Source organism: Bombyx mandarina, chromosome 21 (assembly GCF_030267445.1).
Source record: "Bombyx mandarina strain Sakado chromosome 21, ASM3026744v2".
Lineage (NCBI taxonomy): Eukaryota > Metazoa > Arthropoda > Insecta > Lepidoptera > Bombycidae > Bombyx > Bombyx mandarina.
The window spans coordinates 14,001,586-14,026,534 of record NC_143227.1 but is presented as its reverse complement, the minus strand read 5'-3'; the positions used below and the strand labels follow the sequence as shown (position 1 = coordinate 14,026,534).

General features: G+C 36.5%; 1 protein-coding gene and 1 long non-coding RNA gene across 11 annotated transcripts; one reads left to right on the top strand and one right to left on the bottom strand.

Annotated features, from left to right (window-relative positions):
• The first annotated feature begins 208 nt into the window (after window positions 1-208).
• On the top strand, window positions 209-4,255 carry LOC149500551 (uncharacterized). 10 transcript variants are annotated; one of them, XR_016324912.1, is made up of 4 exons: window positions 209-685; window positions 1,147-1,250; window positions 1,684-1,869; window positions 2,373-4,255. It is a non-coding gene; the product is annotated as an uncharacterized LOC149500551 (long non-coding RNA). The 10 variants fall into 10 exon arrangements; XR_016324906.1 differs by lacking the exon at window positions 1,147-1,250 and having other exon boundaries at window positions 212-537; window positions 2,373-2,574; window positions 2,824-4,255; XR_016324910.1 differs by having other exon boundaries at window positions 209-537; window positions 1,147-1,869.
• On the bottom strand, window positions 4,248-24,949 carry LOC149500550 (uncharacterized). The gene is given in 8 exon segments (XM_089736486.1): window positions 4,248-7,627; window positions 8,124-8,302; window positions 8,733-8,853; window positions 11,091-11,176; window positions 13,084-13,182; window positions 15,807-16,087; window positions 23,474-24,238; window positions 24,241-24,949. Coding segments are annotated over 8 exon segments (1,920 nt in total). The 5' UTR covers window positions 24,422-24,949; the 3' UTR covers window positions 4,248-7,419.

Sequence of the window (24,949 nt, the reverse complement as noted above, 5' to 3'; positions counted from 1 at the left end):
TGCAATGACCAAATCTCAGTCTACAAATCTGTGTGTAGAACTTCCTTTTACAGAAATATTTGCTCCTAGCGAACCAGGGTTTAATACCAATTTCATTATTTATTTCAGCATACCATTTACCTTTGGTTTCATTTATATGCCTTCTGTTTTCGAGCCAATCTTTATTAATTTGTTGACGAATATCAGGAATTAGGTCTTGCCATGGAATTGAAATATTTTTAATCTGGCCACCCAAGTTATTTATTGATTTTGCAAAATTATCAACTTTTTCATTGCCCACCACTCCACAATGTGCTGGAGTCCATGTGAATTCAACAGTGATATTTTGGTTACTTAAATCCGTCCAAAGTTTTTTAATATGATAGATGACATGGTTTATTCTATTGCTAAAGCAATTATTTTGAAGGTTGGAAAGAACTGACATACTGTCACTGACGATAAGCCACTTATTCTGTTTTCTGGCACATATGTCTTCTTTTATATATTTCAAGGCATGCAATATAGCAAGTGCTTCTGCTGTGAAAATGCTGGATGAAGGTGGTAAACCAAATCCATATCCAACCTTAATATTGTTGTGATAATAGGCTAGTGATACTCCTTGATCTGATTTTGAGGCGTCAGTATAAATACAGTGAAAATCGGGCCATTCGGTTATGTGTTGATCAAAGTCTTCTTTAGATTTAAGGTCATTATTTATAGATATACGCATAGCACAGAATTTACTCTCAAATGTATCTTCATAACAAGCCCATTTATCAACTGCTTTGTAAATGTTATATTGCTCAACAAACGCCATAAAATTCAAGAAGTGAAGAAGAATGAAAGGGTATTTTGGGGAATTAATGGAAGAAGGAATAGTTTGGGAATGCTGAAGTTTTCGCAGTAGTGCATGATGTGAAATAGCAAAAAGCTTAAGAAGAAATTTAAATTTTAAAAATTTGAATCTTAGATGTAATGGTGGGACGTTACATTCTACTTGCATAGAAATTATTGGTGTGGTTTTCATGGCACCAGTTATTAATCGCAAACTGTTGTTTTGGATAATTTCAAGCTTTTTAATAAGAATGGAATTTGATGCGTAACAAAAATAGCTGTACTCAAAATGAGATCGGACTATAGATTTGTACAACATAAGTAAAATTTTAGGGTCAGCACCCCATGATGTCCTTGCAAGAGGCTTAAGAATATTCAAGGCTTTAGAAGCTCTGTCTGACAAGTCATAAACATGCTTATTCCAAGATAAATTCTTGGTAAATATTACACCAAGAAATTTAAATTCATCTACCATAGGGATTAAGTTATCATTATAATATAAGTTAGCACATAAATTTCTAGATCTACTAAAAACCACTACTTTCGATTTACTCAAACTTATATCCAATTTTAAGTAATTAAAGTAAACTTTTAATTTTTTTAAAGCTGTGTTTAATTTGTTTTCTGCTATTACCATGTTAGATTCTGAGCAGTACACAGCTAAATCATCAGCATATTGTAAGTTTGTGACTTCTGGACCAAGAACAATATTTAATTTATGAATATACAGAATAAACAATAATGGACTAAGTATTCCACCTTGACAAACTCCCAAATAAGAGGGTTTTGGACCGTATAAATTATTATTAAATTTAACATATACTTGTCGGCCATGTAAAAAATAAAAAATCCAAGCAATTATTTTAACAGGTATGCCAAGAGTCAATAGCTCTCTAGTGAGAACTTTATGGTCAACATTATTAAATGCTCCAACAATATCAAGAAAAACACAGACAAGGAATCTGTTATATGCAAATGCACTATGAATATCTAAGTAAAGATTATTCATACTTTCAGCAGCAGAAAAACCTCTACGGAAACCAAATTGATTTGAAGGTAATAATTTATTTGATTCTATATAGAACTCTAATCTTTGTTTTAACATTTGCTCAAAAAGTTTACCAAAACAAGATGTCAGAGCTATAGGTCGGTATGAATTGTGATTTGTGTTATCTTTGCCTGGTTTTAATATTGGTACAAGGCAATCAATTTTCCACTCCGGTGGGATCAGAGATGCATTCCAAAGTAGGTTTAATATGAGAATTAACATTTTTTTCACGTCAACTGAGAGATTCTTTAGCATTTTGTATGAAATATTATCCAAACCAAAGGCCGTATCGCGTCTAGAGTTGAGAGCACTATGTAGTTCAGGTAAAGTAAAACTTTTAGTAAGAAATTCATTGTGTGTATGTGTGTTTGATACATGGATATTGAAATTGACCTGTGACTGGGGGTTTGATGAAAATTTATTTAAAAAATCTTGTATCCAACTGCTATTTGTAGAGCTTTTAATATTATTGTTGTGATAGGTTTTGTTAAATTTTCTTATTGTTTTCCAGATGGTCGATAATGGCGTTTGTCTGTTGAGTAACTCACAAAAAGCTGTCCAAGAAGCTTCTCTTTCTTTATTAAGTGAAAGTTTTTTAAGTGCTTGTTGTTTTTTAAATGAGATATAGTTTTCCATAGAAGGATCTAATTTGAATTGCAAATAAACCTTGCGACACTGTTCTATGGCAGCAGTACAGGTCTGATTCCACCAAGGTAGACATAGCCTTTTTTTGTGATTTGTGTTGTGTGATAAGGTTATGTTTTTTGGTTTCGTGTTAGCATCATTGACACTTTCCAATAAAATATTACAAAAAATGGTGTATGAAAGAATGGGATCGGAAAAATCGAAAGTGTGATCTAAGATTTTGGAGTCAACAATTTGTTTATACTTGAACCAGTCAACATTTATGTAGCTTGGTTTGGAAAAATTACCCTGACTTGCTTTGTTATTTGTATTTTCAGAATAGCTGAACAAGATGCTAGTGACAGTTGGCAAGTGATAGCTGCCCATTGGATCATTGTGAACAGACCAGTTGCAACGAAGTGATAGTGATGATGAAACAATTCAGGTGACCTGGATAATGACATTTGACAAATTTGTCATATTTTTATCGTTTGATTCCTTCATACGATAGGCATGACGATTATACGTCATACAGCCAAAGTTAATTGCGATAATAATTGGGAATTTTTAACTGATCGAGGTGTTACCTCTTTATTCTCTTACTATCGAAATCGGCCTTTTGCAATGCCATTATTGCCAATATTGAGCATAGATAATACACAAAGTACTGAGTTTATTAAATCAATCAATTATTATTCATATATATCCATACATATACATACCGGATCGGAATCGCGACTTCCTGTGAAGATCCGGCCAGAAACTAAGCGGGCTGATGTTTAGAATAGGTTACACTCTTTGCTGAGTTCGACGAGCACGGTTACCGGGGTCCCTAAGCCTGTTCTTATTGCTAGAGCTAATGGCGCCTCATGCAAGGTTTATGGGATTTGATGAATCCGTAAGGACGTGGAAAATTTACTGAAACTTCACTGGACTTCTTGGAAGGCTTAGCGACTTTATTTAATTTTCCCACACACCCTGATCTATCGTAAATGCCTGGTTATGGATACCTTCTGGGACACCCTGTAAATAGAAGTTTTAAGCAACACCTTTTGGACCGTCAGTCAGTCGAGCAATTTCACCGGCTCGGTGGAAGATCTTCCCCTTTTTCGTTACCCCCAAACTGGTGACCTACGGAACAATTGCAGCCTCCACACTACGTTATCATCATGAACTTCTACTACCACAGTACTCGCACTTTCACAGTTAAGGCCAAGCCTTCAACAATGGTCCAACAGCAAGCCAGCATAGCAGCCTTAAAAGGTTCATCCCAGCGGACTCCAATGCCAACCGTGATACGATCAGCGAAGCACTGCTCTTGCTACGGTCAGCGTTAGCAATTCTCTCAGGTTGAACCCGTGAAGAGCTGAAATAGCCCCTCAGGCTAGATATTAAGTAGGGGCGAGTTTAGTTTGCCAAGTCCTACTTGAATGAAAATCATTTTCATTCTATTTCTGCCGCGAAGCAGTCATGCATTTCGGTTTGAAAAGCGGGACAGCCGTATTTTTCTTACTGCCTTTGTAGGCAGACATACGGGGCACCTGATGGAAAGTAGTCATTGCTGTTCATATCAATAATTATAGTAAATATGGACAATTCAGTCATCTAGCACCAAACTAGAATTCCCTGTACTATGGGAACCAAAGGCTGATATACATTCCTATATAGGTTTGCGTACCTACACATATAGGTACATTAAACACCCAGGACAAAGGGCAAACTAAATAAACAAAAAAAAACAAACAACAGATTAAAACACATGTTTACAAAGTATTCCTTTTATTTAAATACATAATCCTTTGTTGACAAACATTAAGTTTGTAACAGCATTCTCCTGCGCCCTTACATCACCAGGCATACAAGGCTTACAAGATACTAAAATATTATTATTTTTAAATAATTTAGCGTACATTATACACGGCTTTCCACTAAAAATTATCCCGTTACTTACATTTTTACGTAAATATAATTTTTTACACATTGTAGTTGAAAGAATCAACGGGCAACGGCATTTCTGAAATTCCGGGTTGCTATTAAAGAGGAGCCTTAATGTAGGTTCTGAACCTGAATGCATCCTTTTAGGAAATAAAACTGAGGCCAGCTTGTGGAGTAAAAATATCAGTATACTACGTTTATATTTGTTGTTTTATTGTCAAAACGATAATAAATGAAGATATGTAACTGAAAAGATTTTTTCTATCCTTGCTAAATTAAAAATTATTAACTATAGGAACAGATTTTCTCAATGCAAATATATTTGTTAACTTACAAATTTTGCGAAACATTGAAATGTAATAACATCACTTAGGTACATACATACATTACCAAAACATTTTTTTTATTGTTGGGTTTTAAATGTTTACACATTTACATAATCAGACAATTTAGATATAAATTAAAAATAGACAATTCATCTGTAAGTGTTTAACATTTTTTTTTTTCAAAACACCTCAACATTTTTTTCGCTTCTGGTTGGGCCCTGGGATGGTTTGAAATGTGGACCTAGCAGGTGGCGCTGTAATCGGAACACTTGATCAGAAAATGAACTCTGCCGGGCCCGCTAATTAAGTCTATAACGTACCGATTTCAAGGAACATTTTAACCACTTCAATGTAATAATACGTACATTATTGCTTCCTCTAAACAACCAATCAGCATTCGAAAAAAAAAAACACATTGTGTTTTACATTTCAATATATTTTTAGTTTTCCTGCCCTTTCCAATGAAACATTGACAAGGGGCTGTCTTTTAACAATTATTTTTAATGAACTAATATTTCAATTGAACATACAATCAAAAATTTTAATTTCACAATGACATTTAGACAAAGATGAAAATGTCTTCTCAACTAGAATAATTTAGTAATAATTATTGACTCGAATCACATGATCACATGAATCACACGATCGTCAAGTCTCAATACTCAATAAGCTAGTCATATTTTACTTTCAAGTTTTTCAACTATTCATCTTGAGAGATGGAATAGACTAACTTATTAAGTGTTTAAAAGGATGCCAATTCTTCAAGTATAAATAACGCATAGGCAATTTTAACGATGCCTCAATTTGGGCAAAAAATTAGTTAAAACAAAAAAAAAAAAAAATAGGTTAATGTAAGTTTCTCGGACTCTTATCATGTGTGACCAAGCGTATGGTATTTTGTGATGTTTTAAGTAATTTTTAAGCGTTTTAAAAATGCAATTAAAGCGTTAAATCCTTCATCGAAGTAATTGTATAATTAATTATCTAACATAGTAGAAACCCACGTAAACTTCCTTTTTGGAAGCGTTCATAAAATTCATTTAATAAACTTGGAATGAAATTATTAACAATAACTAAATCTACCAGGTTTAACAAAATTAAAAATCATTTCGAACACAACCAAAAATGAAACTCACATCCGGGATGCATTACTTTATACAAAACCTTTTACAATACAAATACTAAAACTGCCGAGTGCAGATCCCTATATAAATATTTACAATTGTCGTATACAAAAAAAAATGTAATAAAATGTAATTGGAACATTAAATAATCACACATAGTTTTTTAACAATTCGCATCCCGTTGGCAAAAAAAACTTTTACAAAATTAAAAGTGAAAAAATTCTCAGTCTTCTATATTAAATAGTACAATAAGACCATTTTTTTAATATTAGATCTTCTCATTTACAATATGTTACAGTTTTTACAACACACAATAAATTGACAATTCAAATATACACTTTGTGATAGATAGTATAGATATAGTCTCCTTTTAAATATAATCACTGGCACAATACTATATTGCTTCACTTTTCAGTTCATAAATAAATACACTTACATTTATATAATTTTGTCCATTACAAATGTACACGGAACTCTGAGTAATGATTACATATTTAAAAATTCTCTTTGCTAGATTTAATAATCGTTCAAAGCCAAGATGAAATGGTACACATCCTAATTTCTTCACGTTGTCAATGTCGACTCAAGTTTTATTTGATTTTGTTACAATATAAAATTACTGTGTTATCAACTCATTTTTCAAGCCCTCCCTTGCCGTTGTGTTTGTGCTTGGTAAAAATTTTGTGATATATTTCAACTAAATTCATGAGTTAGACTCAAATCTTTAATGATAAGTAATAGTGTGATAAAAATGGATTTGAGAATACTCACAACAGTAATTATATCATTGGCACTACTGTTGTTAATGCTTGGTAGATACATTTAATTTATCAGTCAATTTTAAAGTTTACTTTTGGCTAATTTGTTTCAAATATTCATGCATCAATAACAATTTAAAACAAAAAGCTATCAATTTATGAAAATTAATAAGGATATTAATCACCTATTCGTTTACGAGTCCTTCCTCCAATATAGTTGAAACTCTGTAGTGTTGTTGTTAGCAAGACAGAATATGTTTCTGGCAGAGTATTGTCAAGGGGCGATAGTGTCGACTGAAAAAATGGGTGGCAAATAATTGGCGTCAGTCAAAGCAATATTTGCTAGATATTAACTAGTCAAATTTAATGTGATAACATTGCATGCTGTAATCTTGAACCACTGGTGTTTTGAGCCGAGTTTTACTTCATGTTTTTAGTTCTCTTTCAGATATCTACTGCTGTGATTTGTGAAATAATGAAATATTTTTTCATTTTGTCATGTCTAAAGCATATTATCAATTGTAAGGTTAAATATAAGTTCTGAGGTCTCAGTATAGTTACAACGGCTATTACCGGTTATTAACTTGCATTGTAAGTCATTGTAGTTACAGAGTTGACGCACTGAAAGTTCAGCGTTGCAAAGTACATCTTTAAACACCAGCACAGCATCAGATCAGCAGCAAGCGCCAACAACCAAAAATGTTCCACATAATCACTCACATTCTTCAGGCTGGCTGTATTGATTAAGCCGTAAACGTCACTGAAGCAGCTTGAGCCAGGAGGGCGGTGTCTCAGTTGGCTCTGGCGCGCTTGGCGTGGGGGTGCAGGTGCGCGGGGGGCGGGTGGGCGGCCGGGTCGTCCCCGAGCCCGGAGCGCAGCATGTACTTGAACTGCAGCATGTGATGCATGACGTCACGGACCTGAACCAACGCCATCCCGTTCTCGCCGGCGGCCGCCGACTTGCACTTGCCAGAGTTGCGCAGAACTTGAAGTTGGGTTCTGAAATTAGATTCCAGTTTTATTCGATCCTCTCTTCTAAATTTCTGCGAATATGTGTTGGTATTACATATTGATTTATTTATAATATCAAAATTATGTAGTTTATTTGAGGCCATCAGCGTAAAAGTGGCCTAACCCGCAATTTTTTTATATTCAAGCTTATATGATGTATATTCGAATTTATTTAAAATATGATAAATTTTGATGCAAAACCAGCCTAACTATAGTTTCACCCAGATAACAGATAGCTTTGTAAACATTATTTTTGCGCGTAATGTTTTTGCTTACTCAAATTCAAATTTATGAAAATTCAAACCTAATTGCCTCCATAGTAACTATGGTAAGCTTAGGCCACTTTTGCGCTGATGGCCTCGTTTAAAAGTGATGCCGACTGCAAGTTAGTCGCATCGATAGATACGACCTAATTTGAGCGACGTATCTATAGGATCACCTCTAGTTTACTGGTAGCAATATGAGCACGACAGAGTACACTCACGAGTTAGGCCGGTAGAGAATGAGTCCGAGCGCGTCGAGCATGGCGCGGCAGGTGGTGAGCGAGACGCGCGGGAAGAAGTGGCTGGCGAGGTCCGGCAGGGTCATCAGCAGCTCCGTGTACTGGTAAGGCTTCGAATTGATGCAAGGCACCATTGTGTTTTCCACTAACGCCTTTTGTACCTAAATAACAACACATACCAATTTATTACCAACTAATAAAATAATAATTTTCTTTAAACAGAGATAATGCGACAGGGAGTGCTTAGTGTGAGTGACTGAAAAGTAAAACGTATTGAGATGATCTAGAAATTAAAATTATGCAATCATTGTGCAATCCTCATTAGACACGTGATCGTTGTGTGTGTGCGTGTGTGTGCGTGCGTGTGCGTGCGTATGTGTGTGTGTGTGTGTGTGTGCGCGCGCGTGTGCGTGTGTGTGTGTGTGTGTGTGTGTGTGTGTGTGTGTGTGTGTGTGCGCGCGCGTGTGACTGTGTGTGTGTGTGTGTGTTTGTTCGAATTTTTATTATTATTCATTTGGCCGAGTATTACTTTATAGTCAAAAATCTATTGCTTGTGTTATAATTTAAAATAAAAAGTGTCTGCTTCCGTACCTTATACGGCGTATGGTTGCCAGTAGTGTTGATGTCTGGTATCGGTGTAAGCCTTTTGCGAGTGTCCACGGAGTGAGAGGTTGAGTGGCCATTCATCGTGCCGGTCACTTGCGGAGGCACGCTGTAAACAAACAAAAACAATTCTTAGATAAAATAATAAATGAAACCCGAATGGCTCACACATGGCTCAATTTTCAATGGCCATGTATATATTACTGACGTTTTGATTAATTAAGGCTTCACATTTTTTTCTAATCTTTTTTTTGTAATTTTTTTTTTTATTTTTTTTTTTGTATGAACTATTTTTTATAATTTACATTCATTCAAGTGTTATTTATTTCTTAGATCTCTGATATACGTCTTGACAGCTAGAACACTGGAAGAAGTGGAACCGGAATTCTGGAATGAATAAACAATCGGGGGACAAATAAGACTAATATGCTTAAATTTTTTCTTTAAATTTATAAAGCAAAACCACTACTGTATATAAACAGTCTATGATGGGTAAAATGTCAACCTTTCTGTGGAAGACTTGTTTAGATTGGTGACAGGAAAGATAGATGGCAAACGTCCCAGAGGACGCAGTCCCACGAGATGGTCGGACCAAATACGATCTTCTCTAAGCATCAATTTCCACAATGCCCTTCGTGAAGCAAAGGATCGTAGCAGATGCAGGGAAATCGTACGGGAGAAACTGATGCAGCGGGGGGAGTCTCGACCCTCAGTAATGAGGAAAACGACGCGAGGAGGAGATTGGTGAAAAGAAAACCAGTGTTTCCCAAACTTTCCACTGGACAGTTTGAAACAACTGCTTGGAAATGGGGGCTGTCGGGGGGCCGGTCAGAAACTAACTCCCTTACGCTTCCTCAACTCCGAATGTATACCAAATATTGAAAATTTATGAAAAATTAATGGAAGTTTCCATTCTTCCATTAATTTTTCGTTAGGGGACTTTCTGAAGACACTTAAGCAGTTCCGAAGACAAAAAAATAATCTTATGGCGATGGGAACACGCCTTTAGACACATTTTAGAAATCTCAAGACATAGCAAGGGGCAATGATGTTAAGGATTAAGGATAAATTTATATTAGAACATCTCTATTTGAAATCACCTCCACAAATTCCATTATCGTAATACGTAAGCTTTCATTCGGCCCTTGTCTACGTCTTGTTTTGTCAGCAACATCTCATCAAAGTTTAAAAAAATTTTACTCTTTGTAATTCAACTCAAAATAATTTTAAACAAAATAAAAATTAAATACGACAGAAACAGCATAAACAAAAAACAAAAACAACAACACAGTGACAAGACAATGGCGAATGGAAGTTTTTATTTTAACTAGTTTAAGGACAGCCGCTAGCCAAATTTAAAATTCAAATTAAATATATCTATTATTCACGAGTAACAAACTTTGCAATATAATATAAATATCCATTTAATTTTAACAAAAGTATAATGACTACAATAAATATGTAATTATATAAAATAAAATAATTCGCTTTGCTTTTTTGCCGGCTGTCCTTAGGGCAACTATAAATGACGCTTCCACTGTAGCGACGAAACTATGGCGCAACCGCAGTATCAATAATTGAAATTACACGGTAATTCCAAATAAACAATTGAATCGGTTTAAAAGTAATTCAAAATTTTAAATGTATCAAAATATCACCCCAATAAAATCACTAAAACTACATAGTGTGACTGTGATTTTCCAGCGGTCACCTTAATCTCGTATCATCGGTTTCTCTCAGGATGATTAAATATACATCAAGTTTTATTTTTAAATCTCAAATTCATTATTCTTGTACGAATTACAAATATAAGTTCATGAGCAAGAACGACAATTCCAATTTTAAGCCAGTGTAATATCAAGACACGTGGCGCATCGCAATCGCAATCGCTATTATTACAATTTTAATTCCCTGACCAATTTTTTGAGGATGTTTTTGCCGGGCACTCGACTGGGTAACATTAGCCCTTTGAGCGCAAACCGTCGATTAATCAACATCTATTGATGCGTATAAAGTGCGTAGCGTCGGAATACGAACTATTTGCGCAGTTTAATTAGGTATCGATTGAGTATTAGGTCCACCTGTACGGATGTGGCTTATTAGCGCGCGCATGTCTAATGTTCTTAATAATTTAATAACATTTATAAATAATCATTTAATTATTATTTCTCTGTGAATTTAGTATCGACTTTTGTATTTTTTTTTTTAATAAAATTTTTGAAAGGGTACAATTTCCAAAAATCCTTTAGCAATTTATGCAAAATCAGCGCTAAAAGGGTTAAAGTCGGCCGACAGTTGCGCTACAATGAAAGCGTTTCGTGTAATGTTTCTTATTCGTATGCTCACTTCATAGTTGTTGTGTTGGCCGTGCTCCTCACAAGAGGTGGAGGGGGTTGCTGACCCATCGCCATTGTTAGTGCACTGTTCGGAAACTGAAATAAATCATAAAAACAATTTTCACGCGACTAAAAACTAAAAACACTCGTAGGGCCAAATGGTATCGTAGAGGCCTATGACGTCATTATTTTATTGAACTACTAACTAGCCGTACTCGCCCGCTTCGCTGGGCATTTAAAAGTAACATTGTTATTATTATTATTAATTAGGTAATCCAACACTCATATAAATATTAGCCTATCCATCGAGTACATGTATTTTCTACATGGATACCAAGTTTCAAGTCAATTGGATGCATGGTCCAGTAGTTATAACGGAACATCCGTAAAAACCACTGTAGATTTATATATTAGTATAGAGTATAGATTTATAAAAGAGTGTTGTTTTGTCAACCGTACTTTTGGAATAAATCAAAATGAGCGGTGACGGTAAATATCGCAGTACTTACGTATGTATGTACTCATATTCAAAAATTTACGAATCATTTAAACACAATACGTAATGAGGGAGGGAAAAGATCAAATGTGACCAAAAATGTTTTCATGACTCAATAATATGAGGACACTTTTAATGAATGTTTTTGTATAAAGTCATTTGACACTAGTTTAAAGCTTTCAAACTATACATTATATAAACAAATAAATGATGATCCAAAATCTTGTATGTTTAATTATCCGCCTTGATGATCGGATCGGCTTTTGTTAATAAGGGCTCTACACGGGCACGCGGTAATTCTACAATAAATCCTCAATGGTCTTAATGTCCGGCAAATGTTTGCTCGGCCCTTCAACCGATAAGATAGGATGACAAACGTGGTTCCGTGTACATTTCTCTTTACGTATACAGACAGGTTTATAAAACAAATCACGCACGGTCAATTGAGCCCCAAATTAGAATTCTATGTGTTATGGTTTTTTTTATTGCTTAGATGAGTGGACGAGCTCACAGCCCACCTGGTGTTAAGTGGTTACTGGAGCCCATAGACATGTACAACGTAAATGCGCCACCCACCTTGAGACATAAGTTCTAATGTCTCAGGTATAGAGTTACAACGGCTGCCCCACTCTTTAAACCGAAACGCATTACTGCTTCACGGCAGAAATAAGCAGGGTGGTGGTACCTACCCGCGCGGACTCTTAAGAGGTCCTACCACCAGTAAAAACCAGACATATACGCTTAAATATATATATAGATAGATATAATAAAAACCCGTTCATCACACGAACGTTTGCTCGGTACGGGAATCGAACCCACGACCCTCGGCGACAGTTAGTTAATCCCTACTTAGCATCGTTTAATCGCTTCCAAATGACATTCGAGATCGCACAAACGTATTTGTCGTGTTCGCGTGTTCGTGTTCCTACTTGTTCTGGGGCTCGCGTTTGGCGTACCGTTACCATGACAACGGTTACTTGTTACTTTACTGTAAACACTGCACTCGACCATTTAGCTAACGGCACGTTTATATGACTCAAAGACCAACCTTCATTCAAAGGTTTTGCTTACGGAACATTGCGTTTCGTTTTATTTCTAGTACTTTTTTTTCCTACCTAAGCTGATAGCCTTGAGAGGCTATTTCAGCGTAACCTTAACTAGGTGAGCTCACGGGGCTCAAACCGGAGTGATGCTAACACTGACCCTAGCAAGAGCAGTGCTTCGCAGAATCTACCACCGGATCGGAAACGCGACCCACTGAGAAGATCGGGCGAGAAACTCAGTGGGCTGTGTCTATGGGATAATTCGCTCGTCGAGCCCTTCGTCGCAAGCGACGAGTTCGACGAGGACGATGACCGGTGCTTGTGGTACATAAAAGCACCGTTAATGGATCGGAAGGATCCGGAATGACGTGATCTAGTCCTGCTAATTTTCTTTATATTCCGAGGACATCTTGTTTTGACAGCAGTTCATCGTCCTAATGTCTTCAGGTGTGAACACAACAAACCTGAACGTTTCTCTGGTGCTGCGATTTATGTGGAAATCCGGCGGCCGCTGCGATGGCAGCCGTGTTGTACCGGGCGGCCGCCTGCGCCACCACTTGAGCCTGCACAAAGAACAGACATACGCGTTTACTTAATGAATTATCTCAGTAAATGACCACAATTTTACTAGGATTATATTACATCCCATATCATCTCATCTCATCTCATTTCATTTAATTTCATCCCAGTTGATTAATGTCTCAAATTAATCATTTTCATTTCATTTTATTTCATTTCACTCCATATTATCATTTTTCATAAAAATAAGAATATAAATAAAAATAAGACATGACTTAAAGATCTTTAGTTACCAGTGCATAAAATCCCTTGAAAAAAAAGAGACTTAATGAATGAATGATTTATTTTATTTCAGACAACAACAACAAGTCCATATGTGTATGTATAGTATCGTTGAAACATACGTAAAATTACCAAAATAAATCAAATAAAAAATACATTATTAAAAATAATTATCAGTTGAATACATTTAAAATATTCCATTCAACTGATACCTACTTACTTCGAAGCAACAGTTATTATTATTTTTATTTTGTCCGCAAGTGAACTATGGGTACAATGGTTCAAGTACCGACAGTCATAACAATAATTAACGAATTTACATGAACATTCGACCTAATTTGTGAAAATTTTACGAAAGAATTGTGTACAGTTTCATAATCTTGCTATCACCATAGTAAAAATACACCTACTGCATGCAGGACTCGTGCGCGCTTTTAAACGATGAGAAGGACCGAGGTTATAAAACACAATTTCTGCCTTGGGCTTAATTCACTTATGGGCTTCCCCCGTGGGCTCCGGTAACTAGATAGCTCCAATTAAGCCCTGAATGTTGTCTGCTCAAATTGGGCAATAAAAAAATATTACATTCAATTTGACATGTTGATTTTTTTTATTTCATTGCCTAGATGTGTGGACGAGCTCACAGCCCACCTGGTGTTAAGTGGTTACTGGAACCCATAGACATCTACAACGTAAATGCGCCACACACCTTGAGATATAAGTTCTAAGGTCTCTATATAGTTACAACCACGGAATAGATAAATAAGGTTGGAATGGTAATGTAGGCGGGGCAAGCGTGCCACTGTTATGATTATACAAACATAACTCGACCGATTCTTTCATTCACCGCGTTTAGTGCGCTTCGGACTACTTTGGCGAACAGATCTCCGCTTTATAATGCCGTGTTGTGCAATTATAACTTGTAAAATAAAAGATCAGACCTCAAGTATAGAGCGAGGAGGTATATCTTTTGATCGGTAAGTCGAAATTACCTTTTAATTATAATATTATTTGTCTAAAACATAAAAATATACTGAGCATTATGAAATTCCAAACATTAACAATATTATTGCAGCAAGTTATAAATAGCATACATTGCGCGATGTGTACTCGCCCAATGAACGCAATGACCAAGTCAGCTTCCAATGTACTACATGCATTGCGTTCTCTACACTTCAATCTTTGAAATTTCGGCCTTTGCCCTGATTGGCCGTGGTGCACGGCGCTAGTTTGTCGATAGTGAGGTGACCATGTGGTGAAATAAAATCATCGACAGAATTCTCGACTATATTTACATTTGACATGGATAATTTTTGCATTATTTTATATTTAATTAATGATACCTAGTATATTCTTACTGAGACGTATTTTGAGTAAAATAAATATGTATTATTATTATTGAATTATTATCATTGAATTAAAGTGAAGGTATAATATAAAGGGACATGTAGACCTCTCATTTACGGGTATTTACTATATTGTCTAAGACGTATTAAAATCTAAGTAAAATGCTATTTGACTTATGCAGTAAATTAAAAATTTTAGGTTTCCTAAAGAACCTAACGCCAGGGAACAATGGATTGACGTGACAGGTAGAGGAAACTGGAGACAAAGACGAGTACTATTTGCTCTAAATATTTTACTGAAAATGATTTTACCATTAAAAAAATCAGAATACACTTAGTTTTGAGAAATTCATTCGCAATTAATAGCAAGCGCCAACTGCTTAACAAATACGTTTTATTCCAGCGACAGTGACTATTTGTAATTAATAAAAGTAAAATAGTTTTTTTTTTCAATATTTATTTCATGTTTCATTTTCTCCATTCATTCATCAGATAATTTATCGATAAAGAATATCGATTTTATCAAGCACTAGCGTGTATGAACATTTTTATTGCCTTTTTGCGTGTGTGAGTGTGTATGCCTACAGGTGTTTTGTGCTAGTTTGCGAACGAATATCTGTCCTGAGATTTATGTGTGGGTGTTTTTGTTGTGTGCGAAATACTTGTAATCACAGTGTGTGTATGTGTAGAAATTAAAATAGTGGGGATGAAGCGGCGACACTGCTTCTAATACAAAATTAGAGCAAAGGCCTTTCCAACCTTATTTATCTATTCCGTGGTTACAACGGCTGCCTCACCCTTCAAACCGAAACGCATTACTGCTTCACGACCGAAATAGGCGGGGTGGTGGTACCTACCCGTGCGGACTCACAAGAGGTCCTACCACCAGTACACATCAATAAGAGTTCGAGAGATGAAGACTATTGGCGAATTTACCTTTTCACTCTATAATGGAATCCTGTTGCCACTATAGCCTCTCCACTTATCGCATATTCTTGACACAATCCAATCTTGACAAGTTATCAGTTTGATGCACGCACCTGAGCAAACCTGAGCACTTGCTGCGTTTGCGCCTGAGTAAGAGTTCCGGGCAGAGACCAGCTGTTGGCGAGCGCTTGAGCGGAGGCAGCCGATAGTCCAGCGTGGGACATCTGCATGGTGGCAGCGGTAGGAGTGTGCCTCTGTGTGTTGGCCCGGCGGCCCCGCGTCGACTGGCTGTTGACGGTGTTGAGGCCGGCCGCCGAACCCACTGCGACACCACCCACTACCGGGGGAGGCGCAGGCGGTGCTCTCGTCCATTGTCCTCCACCCGATACTGATCCTGAGGAACATAACAAACGCATTAACAAAATTTATGTATATGTACTTGTAATTTTCTCTTGACGTATTCAAGCAGACGGAATAAAGGGGGACTGGATCATCATTACAGTAATGAAAATTTTCCTTCAGATAACGTCTATTAAATGAAACAGATTTCTGGGAAACAATGTAAGCTCTTACAGCCGGAAGCGAAGTTGTTCATATTTTTATAAATAAAATAGTTGTTTGTGAAGTTAATGTTTATTTATATTACGCAGATGTCGTTTGAATACCGTACTGGAAGTAGTAGTAAATAAAATAGCATAAACTCATCGAGTAAATAAATCACAGCGGTTACAATCCTCAGAATTTATGTTACACGTTCTGTTATCGACTTGGTTAGGTTTATTTAAAAACTTAATGGAAAACCTCTTTCCGTTTTCATCATTAAACTGCCTCTCTATGATGGGACCTTATCTTATTTGGGGGCGGCAGATTTAATAGCAAGCCCATTACTTGTGGAGGCTGTGTAGTGTCCATTTTGTCTGTGCTGAGCGTGTGATCCCAGAAGATATAAAAGACAATTCGGAGAGGTGGCATCCGACAACCATTTAATACCAGACGGACTAGGAACTCCTTCTACTTATATTAATCCAGTAAATAAAATACTCAATTGTCGTATGTCTGACCGTACCGTACTGACTTGGGTTTAACCTATAGACATGACATATAAGATACAGAGTATTAGGTGGTACTCTTAGCCACAATTCGTCTGAATGATGCAACTACTGAAACGCTTTATTGCTTAACTTGACCTGTTGATATTTTGATTGTTTTCACCCACTTTCCGGCGTTTTAATAATTTTAAAATTTCGCAAAAGTTATAAATGCCGGCAATATCGCCGGGATTATGACCTCGTCTTATCTTATCTTTCTGTTGGCGATTTAGCCAGATGTCTGTAGACATCTTACTCCAGAATTATCTGAGATGTACGTTTTTTTCCCAAGTATTATATAAAATGACAATTGTTTTTTTTTAAAGTGGACATGTTTTTTTATTTGTATTATGCAGCGTACATTCCTGCAAACAAGAAACCGAGGTAATCTTCGGCTCCATTAGCATATGCACCGCTAACAAGCTGCAAACCATGATCATTCAGGGTCGCATTATCTATTAAAAAAAACAACACTCCGATCACATGTTCGCCGTCTTTCCGTCTAGCGTCAAAAGAAACCGAAGTTAGCAAATAACGTGAACAGAAAACGAATGTTCTTAATTATTCGGTTTTTTTTTCAAAATTTCACCTACTTTCCTTTTATCTGGGACGAAAATAAATAAAAGTGCAGCCTTCCTAAGCTTTCTCGAATCAACAGCATACGACGCGATTTTCGGGTTTAGAATCCACCATGGGCAGTCTATTAGTAGGGTAGTCTTATTATCAAATATTTACGCTCATATTTCAAACTTCCTTATATGAAGTTTGAAGAGTTATCGATGTCTAGGTATAAGAATATTTAACCACATCTTCTATCTGTTGGGCGTATATGGCTCAGGACATTTGAAGCCGTCAGCGCAAAATTGGCCTAACCCACAATTCATATTCATGCTTATGTATTGCAATTTATTTAAAACGTAATAAATTTTGATGCAAAATCGGCCTATCCCTAGTTTCAATCCATAGACATATATGACTTTGTAAACATAATTTTAGCGCGTATTTTTTGCTTACGAAGTATTGTAAAGGTAAATTCGAACCTCATTATCTCCATACTAACTATGGTAAGTTTAGGCCACTTTTGCGCTGGCGGCCTCATTTCTGGCTTGTCTTTTGTTTAGGCGAGCAAAGGCTCAGCCAGGAGGGGTGGGATTTGCTAACAGCTGCCCGAGTACCTCCATAACGTCGCCCGCCTTAATGTAGTTAGTGCAAGAGGCAGATAATTGCCAGCATCTTCGGTACGACTGGCCATCACTCGGGATAATAATACGTAACATCTCAATTTGGAACACCCGGGTTTTTGTGCACTGCTTTTGAACTACATCGTCTACTCGACGTATAGTGCCGATTTAAAAAAAATCATGAACTCTACAACGTGGTTGGCATAAGTCTTGTTCAAATGACAAACATTTAGACCGTGGCGCGTGGCCTTGTCACAATTTCCCTAAGCTCACGTTGGCTGAAACTTGGCCAAAATGTATGCCAAGTACAAAGAGATTAAAAGCTCCATAGTGAAAAGTTGGTATCGCTCGCAAGTTATGCCTGAACGCTTTAACTAATTATAAAATAAGTCATTGTGTATAATATTTATTAGCTCTAGATCCTAATAATGATTAGATTAAAACATACACTCTTACTGTATTTTAACTAATTTTTAAGATGAAACGTCACAATTATCTTCTTGCTTACGAGACCTTTAAAAATATAATCAAACCTTTAAAAAAAATACACCTTATATATGTAATTCATTGATAAGATTTTTTCTCTTGAGGTTTCAAATGGAACAAGCCTAGAAAATTCGATGCAAATAATTTTTTCCGTGTCAAGGATTTATAACTGAAGGTTCGACCTTCGCTTCAAATTTTTACGAAAGCTAAACGAGTTAACTGTTAAAAATACGTAGGTCTCAAGGTGACTAGATTCTGTACCTATGATTAAATAAAATATAAATAAATAAATAAATATTTACTAACAATCACACCACGTTAACTGGTCCCGTGATAAGTTCGTAAAGAACTTGTGTTACAGGTACCAGATAACGGAAATAAATGTAAGATTTTTATTATACACATACATATATTTTAATATACATCCATAACCCTGGAAAAGACATTTATTTTTATCATACAAATATCTTCCCTTGGCGGGATTCGAACCCGCGACCCCCTTGTGTAGTGACCATGTCACTTACCACTACACCAGACGGCCGTTTAAATCTGTATTTATTAAAAAAGCTAATACACAGATATCTCGATTTTGGATCGGAATACACTAATTACAAAGGTTATTAGTTAAAGAGCATCGAAACGTTATGGTTCATTTCGGATCCTCCCGATCCACTAACGGTGCTTTTAGGTACCTCAAGCACCGGTCATCGTTCTCGTCGAACCCGTCGCTTGCGACGAAGGGCTCGGCGAGTAAACTAACCCAGAGTTTCTCGCCAGATCTTCTCAGTGGGTCGCGTTTCCGATCCGGTGGTAGATTCTCTGAAGCACTGCTCTTGCTAGGGTAAATATTAGCAACTTCGCCAGGTTTGAGCCCCGTGAGCTCACCTACTCGTCCGGTAACGCTGATATAGCCTCTCAAGACTACTCAAGACAGCATAGGTAGAAAAAAAAGAAATGTGGTGTCGTGGGATACTGGATAGGAACGAAGTTCCTTATTATAAAAATATTAATTTTAAGTTCTATTCGAGGTATACAGAAAATAAAACTTGAGGTTTCGCAACAACCCACGGTCATTCGGTAACGTGCGAACTTATTGTGGTACACTTTATTCATGGTTGTTTGCATAAGAGGTAGTGTATTGCGCAAACGAACGCTCTGAGATCGTGGTCAATCAAAAAATGTTATTTTTTGTATGTTATTACAAAGTTAAGTCTTACACTGTGTGCATTACGAATTTGTACGTTATTACAAAATTAAGTCGTACACTGTGTGCATTACTAATAAAAATCTTACGTTACGGACGTTTTTTCCCGGTTAGGGCCCGGTTAGGCATCGTCCCATAAGGAACTGTGTTACGAAAAAAAAAACGTTGTAGATATAGAGAAAGAGACAGAGAGCGCCTCGTTATGACATGAAACCATCATGTGCATTTCGTTAATTGTCAACAGTTTTACATTCAACACGGAAAAAGCTTTTTTTGGTTATTATGATTCAGAACAGAATCATATTTTTCTATTTATAGCGTAACTGGAACAGCCAGCGGCTAGCTTTACTTGTGGTAGGACCTCTTGTGAGTCCGCGCGGGTAGGTACCACCACCCCGCCTATTTCTGCCGCGAAGCAGTAATGCGTTTCGGTTTGAAGGGTGGGGCAACCGTTGATCTTAGAGCTTATATCTCAAGGTGGGTGGCGCATTCAATTTGTAGATGTCTATGGGCTCCAGTAACCTCTTAACACAAGGTGGGCTGTGAGCTCAACCACCCAGGTAATCAATAAATAAAAAAAAAAAGGTAGGAACTAAAACTTTGGTGCCAAAAACTAGTTTACCTACCCACAAAAATAGATAGATAGCGATTTTAAAAATCATCCGGAATCTAGTCTACGCCGACCACAGACGCTTAATCGCACACACTCAGACGCTCAGACTTAACGCTCGTATTTGATTTACGGTAAATGCACAAAACCGTGAGATAAAATCGTGAACTATATTATCACTAGTATACTATATATATATAAATGAATTGCTGTAAATAAATATGAAAATTTTCGGAATTAAATAAAACTATAATAAAAATTTTGTTTTTCCTTTGCTGACACCCCCCCCCCCCCCCCCCCGTCGGACGGATTCCTTTTGTGTCTTTTAAGTTTATTTTATACAAACGTTTAGGTCTTTTATTTATTGATTGAGGCACTACGAAGTCTGCCGGGTCAGCTAGTATTTTATAAATAGCATACACAAAACAATACATCGTATTTATTTAAATTCAGTATCATTTTTTTATTAGATTTTTTATTAATTAGCCCAGTTAAAATTGACATAAAAATAGGGTAAGCTTGAATAAATTAGGATGCAGATGAAAATTGGTGGAGGTCTTCATTTCATTATTACAAAACAAATGTCAGAAGTAACTTTTTAGCAGATGTGAGATCAATGAGGACTAGTGAAATTATTATATTATATTTTCCTACAGTTTAAGCTTCTGTTATTGTAATTATGTCCGGTCATTGTCCTCGACGAACCCGTCGCTTGCGACGAAGGGCTCGACGAGTAAATTAACCCTCAGACACAGCCCACTGAGTTTCTCGCCGGATCTTCTCAGTGGGTCGCGTTTCCAATCCGGTGGTAGATTCTGCGAAGCACAGCTCTTGCTAGGGTTCGTGTTAGCAACGTCATCAGGTTTGAGCCCCGTGAACTCATCTACTACTAGTTAAGGCTACGCTGATATAGGCTCTCAATGCTCTCAGCCTATTGCTCTTTCAATGTGGTTGTTATAATTTTGAGATTTAACTGTATTGGTTCAAATTAATTCTAAAATCTGTAATTATAGTTTACAGCCTACTAGCAATGTATGTATATATTAAAGGACAATGAAGGCAATGGTTGCACTTGATTCGTCGCCCATCGATCAAGACAAATCAACTAAAAGAAACTCAAATAAACTTCATCAATAACAGTTTAATCCTACTGTTACTAGACTGTTTCTAGTTAACATGACGTGGGAGTAGCTAGAACAGACTGCCCAAGACCGATATAAATGGAAAAAGTTGATTTGAGCCCTACACCCCAGCAGAGGGTAATAGGTATAGTGATGATGGTGATGACGGTTATTGATACAGAATATTTTAAAATTGATTAATCTTTCGTAACCTAAAGATACATGTACCAGACAAAAGATATAATATTTATGTAACCTGATATATATAATATTTTATTGAATTATTAAATAAATATAAATGAAAAATGCTTTTATATACATAATATTATGAGATGAATTTATTTGTTTTGCATTCTCCTAGTGCATGTTCCATGAGAATAACAATTAAAAATAACTAATTTTGATTCATTAAAATTATATATTTTTACCTAAAATAATGTTTTTAAAAAAATAATTAAAATCATGCCTTTGATTAATAAGCAAAATATACGGTATTATTGAACATTCAAGTTTCTACTCGAAAATAATTCGTGTGGCTATTAATCAACAGTTCTAGGAGTGCAGCTGTAGCTTCCAACGATTACTGCCTCTAATATCCTATAAAACATTGCTAGCTCAGAGTCGAAGTTATTTTATTGATGCAGTTGACAATTAAATTTTTCCTCTAGTGAAAGAATGGGTGCAACAGCATTAGACATGTGCTCTCTATGGAAACTACTTTAACATCATGTAGACCTTGAGGCCTATCAGACCAGCACCAAAAAATCATAACATACATAGATACATACCGTCTGGTGTAGTGGTAAGTGACATGGTCACTACACAAGGGGGTCGCGGGTTCGAATCCCGCCAAGGGAAGATATTTGTATGATAAAAATAAAATGTATTTTCCAGGGTTATGGATGTTTATTAAATATATGTATGTGTATAATAAAAATATTACATTTATTTCCGTAATCTGGTATCTAACACAAGTTCTTTACGAACTTACCACGGGGCCAGTTAACGTGGCGTGATTGTTGGTAAATATTTATTTATTTATAAAAAAATAAAAAAAAATTAGAACGGAGATACATAGAGTTGGCAATCTGTAGGACTGAACTTTTTTTTATTGCTCTTGTGGGCAGACAAGCATAAGGCCCCCTTGATAGTGAGTGGTTACCGTCGCCCATGACTCAGCAATGCCAGTGGCATCAGCAGGGCAGCATGCAGTACATACTATGTATTGTTAAATATAAAGACTGGTCATATTAAATAATAATCATTATACAAGATCCCTGTTTATGGGTAGCCTAATCATGATAATCTGTTAAATTACTGGCGGTAGGACGTCTTGAGTCCACACGGGTAGGTACCGCCACCCTGCCTATTTCTGGCATGAAGCAGTAATGCGTTTCAGTTAGAAGGGTGGGGCAGCCGTTGTACTATTAAAACTGAGACCTTAGAACTGGTAAATGCTAATGCTAAATGGTAATGGCTAATCTGGAAGTGGGTGGCAGCATTTACCTAGTAAACGTCCATGGGGTTCGGTAACCCCTTAAGACCAGGTGGCTCGTACACCCATTTAAGTAATAAAAAAAAAAAAAATTATTATTGATTTTATTATTGTTATTTTGGAGACATATCTTAAACTATGGAAGACTTACTTTTCATGGTATTATGTACTTTTACTGTATGAATTTGACATTTATGCAAAATTCAGATTACTTTACAAAATGAATTGTTTGTGGAGTTTTGTTAGGGTCGGTTTGCCTGCAGGCTATTTTTTTAAATGAATTATTTCACCAAATACTTTCCTAAGCATAGTCATATTTAACAACAGGTTTAATACATTAGTATCTACCAAATATTATTTTAAATATTCGTGTGACTTTTGGGTTCAAATACAAATTGATTTAATATAATTGATTACATTGAAGAGATATAAATATTCCATAATAGTAGGAACCGAACTCGAGGATCATATGGTGCTATATATAAAAAGCAGATATCAACACGGTGTATAGCTTTTTTCAAGCAAAAATATATTAATGTGATTTTATTTTTTAATGTTTTTTTTAGATTGATAAATGTAAAATCAAAATTCTTACCTTTCGCTGATATGAGGAGCTGGGAGTCTACCACTTTATTGGGCCAATACTCTTCAAACTCAGTTCCCGGTGGAAAATAACTCTTAATATCATTCAAACTTATCACAGAACATGTCTCACTTGCAAAAAGTTCGTTCCTAATGCCCTGCACTTTACAACAGAACTTCAAATACGACAAGTCCCAGCCTTTCAGCTGATCTGCTTTTAACTTTAAATTCTCCGTTTCACCTTCAAAATAAAATAACGGCACAAACTTTTGATTGTCCCGCACTGTGTATGGTACAACAGACTCCTTGTTTATCCTTATAAAACCACACTTGTCCTTACTATTCGTTGTTCCCCTCAATAGTTTATAATAACACACATCTAAGAAATTATAAAACTCATATGCGTCTGACAACCTCACAACTAAGTCTTTCTGTGTGAATGCTTCCCGGCCAAACTGTCCATCACAATGCCTGTTGCTTATCTCATTGAGTAAACGAGCCTCTATCTCAGTAATATAGTAACTTCTGATACAGGTACAGGAGTAGATGTCAGCATGGAGGTAATTCAGGTACTTGTTGAGGAGCTTGATTTCCACCATCCGGACTGCCACATACTTTTCGTTGGACCGAAAAATATAAGGTATGTGGCATTTGCCAAGAACATCCCATCCAAAGTGCCCCTTCCAACTAGCTTCGTCTGGAGCAGGGGTTTTCTTTTCAGGATCTGGAGCAGGTCGTTGGTCTATTGTTGTGCCAGTCGCTCCAGGTTTCCTTGTCAAAAATTTAGGATGCCCATTTGGCCGGAAGCTGGTGGCACTAGACCTCCAGGTGGTGTACGCGTCGCTGCCACCGATGCCGCCAGAGCTTTCGCTTTGTTCGCCTCCACCATTTTAGCAGCTAGCTCCCGGATTTCGGCCTCGTCAGGCCTCTCCGTCTTTACCTTGATCATCGGATCCGTCATGTTTTCGTCTGTATTTACTTGTAGCTCTCAGGATGGGCTCAGTTGGAGAGTTTAAAGCGCAGGGCCTCAAACGAGGCTACATCCTGCACAACTTCATTTACAATTTTCACTCAAAAGTCCGTAAACAATCCCGAAATGTTCACATGCACCATTGAAATTTCACTGCACAACTTTGACAGTTGCAAATGTACATAATAGGTAATACTATCAATGAATAATTTACAATTTATAACAACACTTATTACACGAAGAGTCACTTTTTGAAGATCAGCCGATCAAAGTTGGACTGACAAAAAGTTCCGCATCATTTTTGAACACGGTTTTCGCGGTAATTTGTAAATACTCGTAAAATAGCTTAGATTTTGTTGTAGGATTAGTACATTCATGGATAAATATATTTTCTAGATTTTTGATGCTTCGAGTGTAGCGGAGGAACATGAAACCCAAATTTTGGTTCAGGGAAATGCCCAATACCGTTGTGTAGTCTCTTGGGGAGTGCGTATCAATTCATGTACATTTTTCACCTTT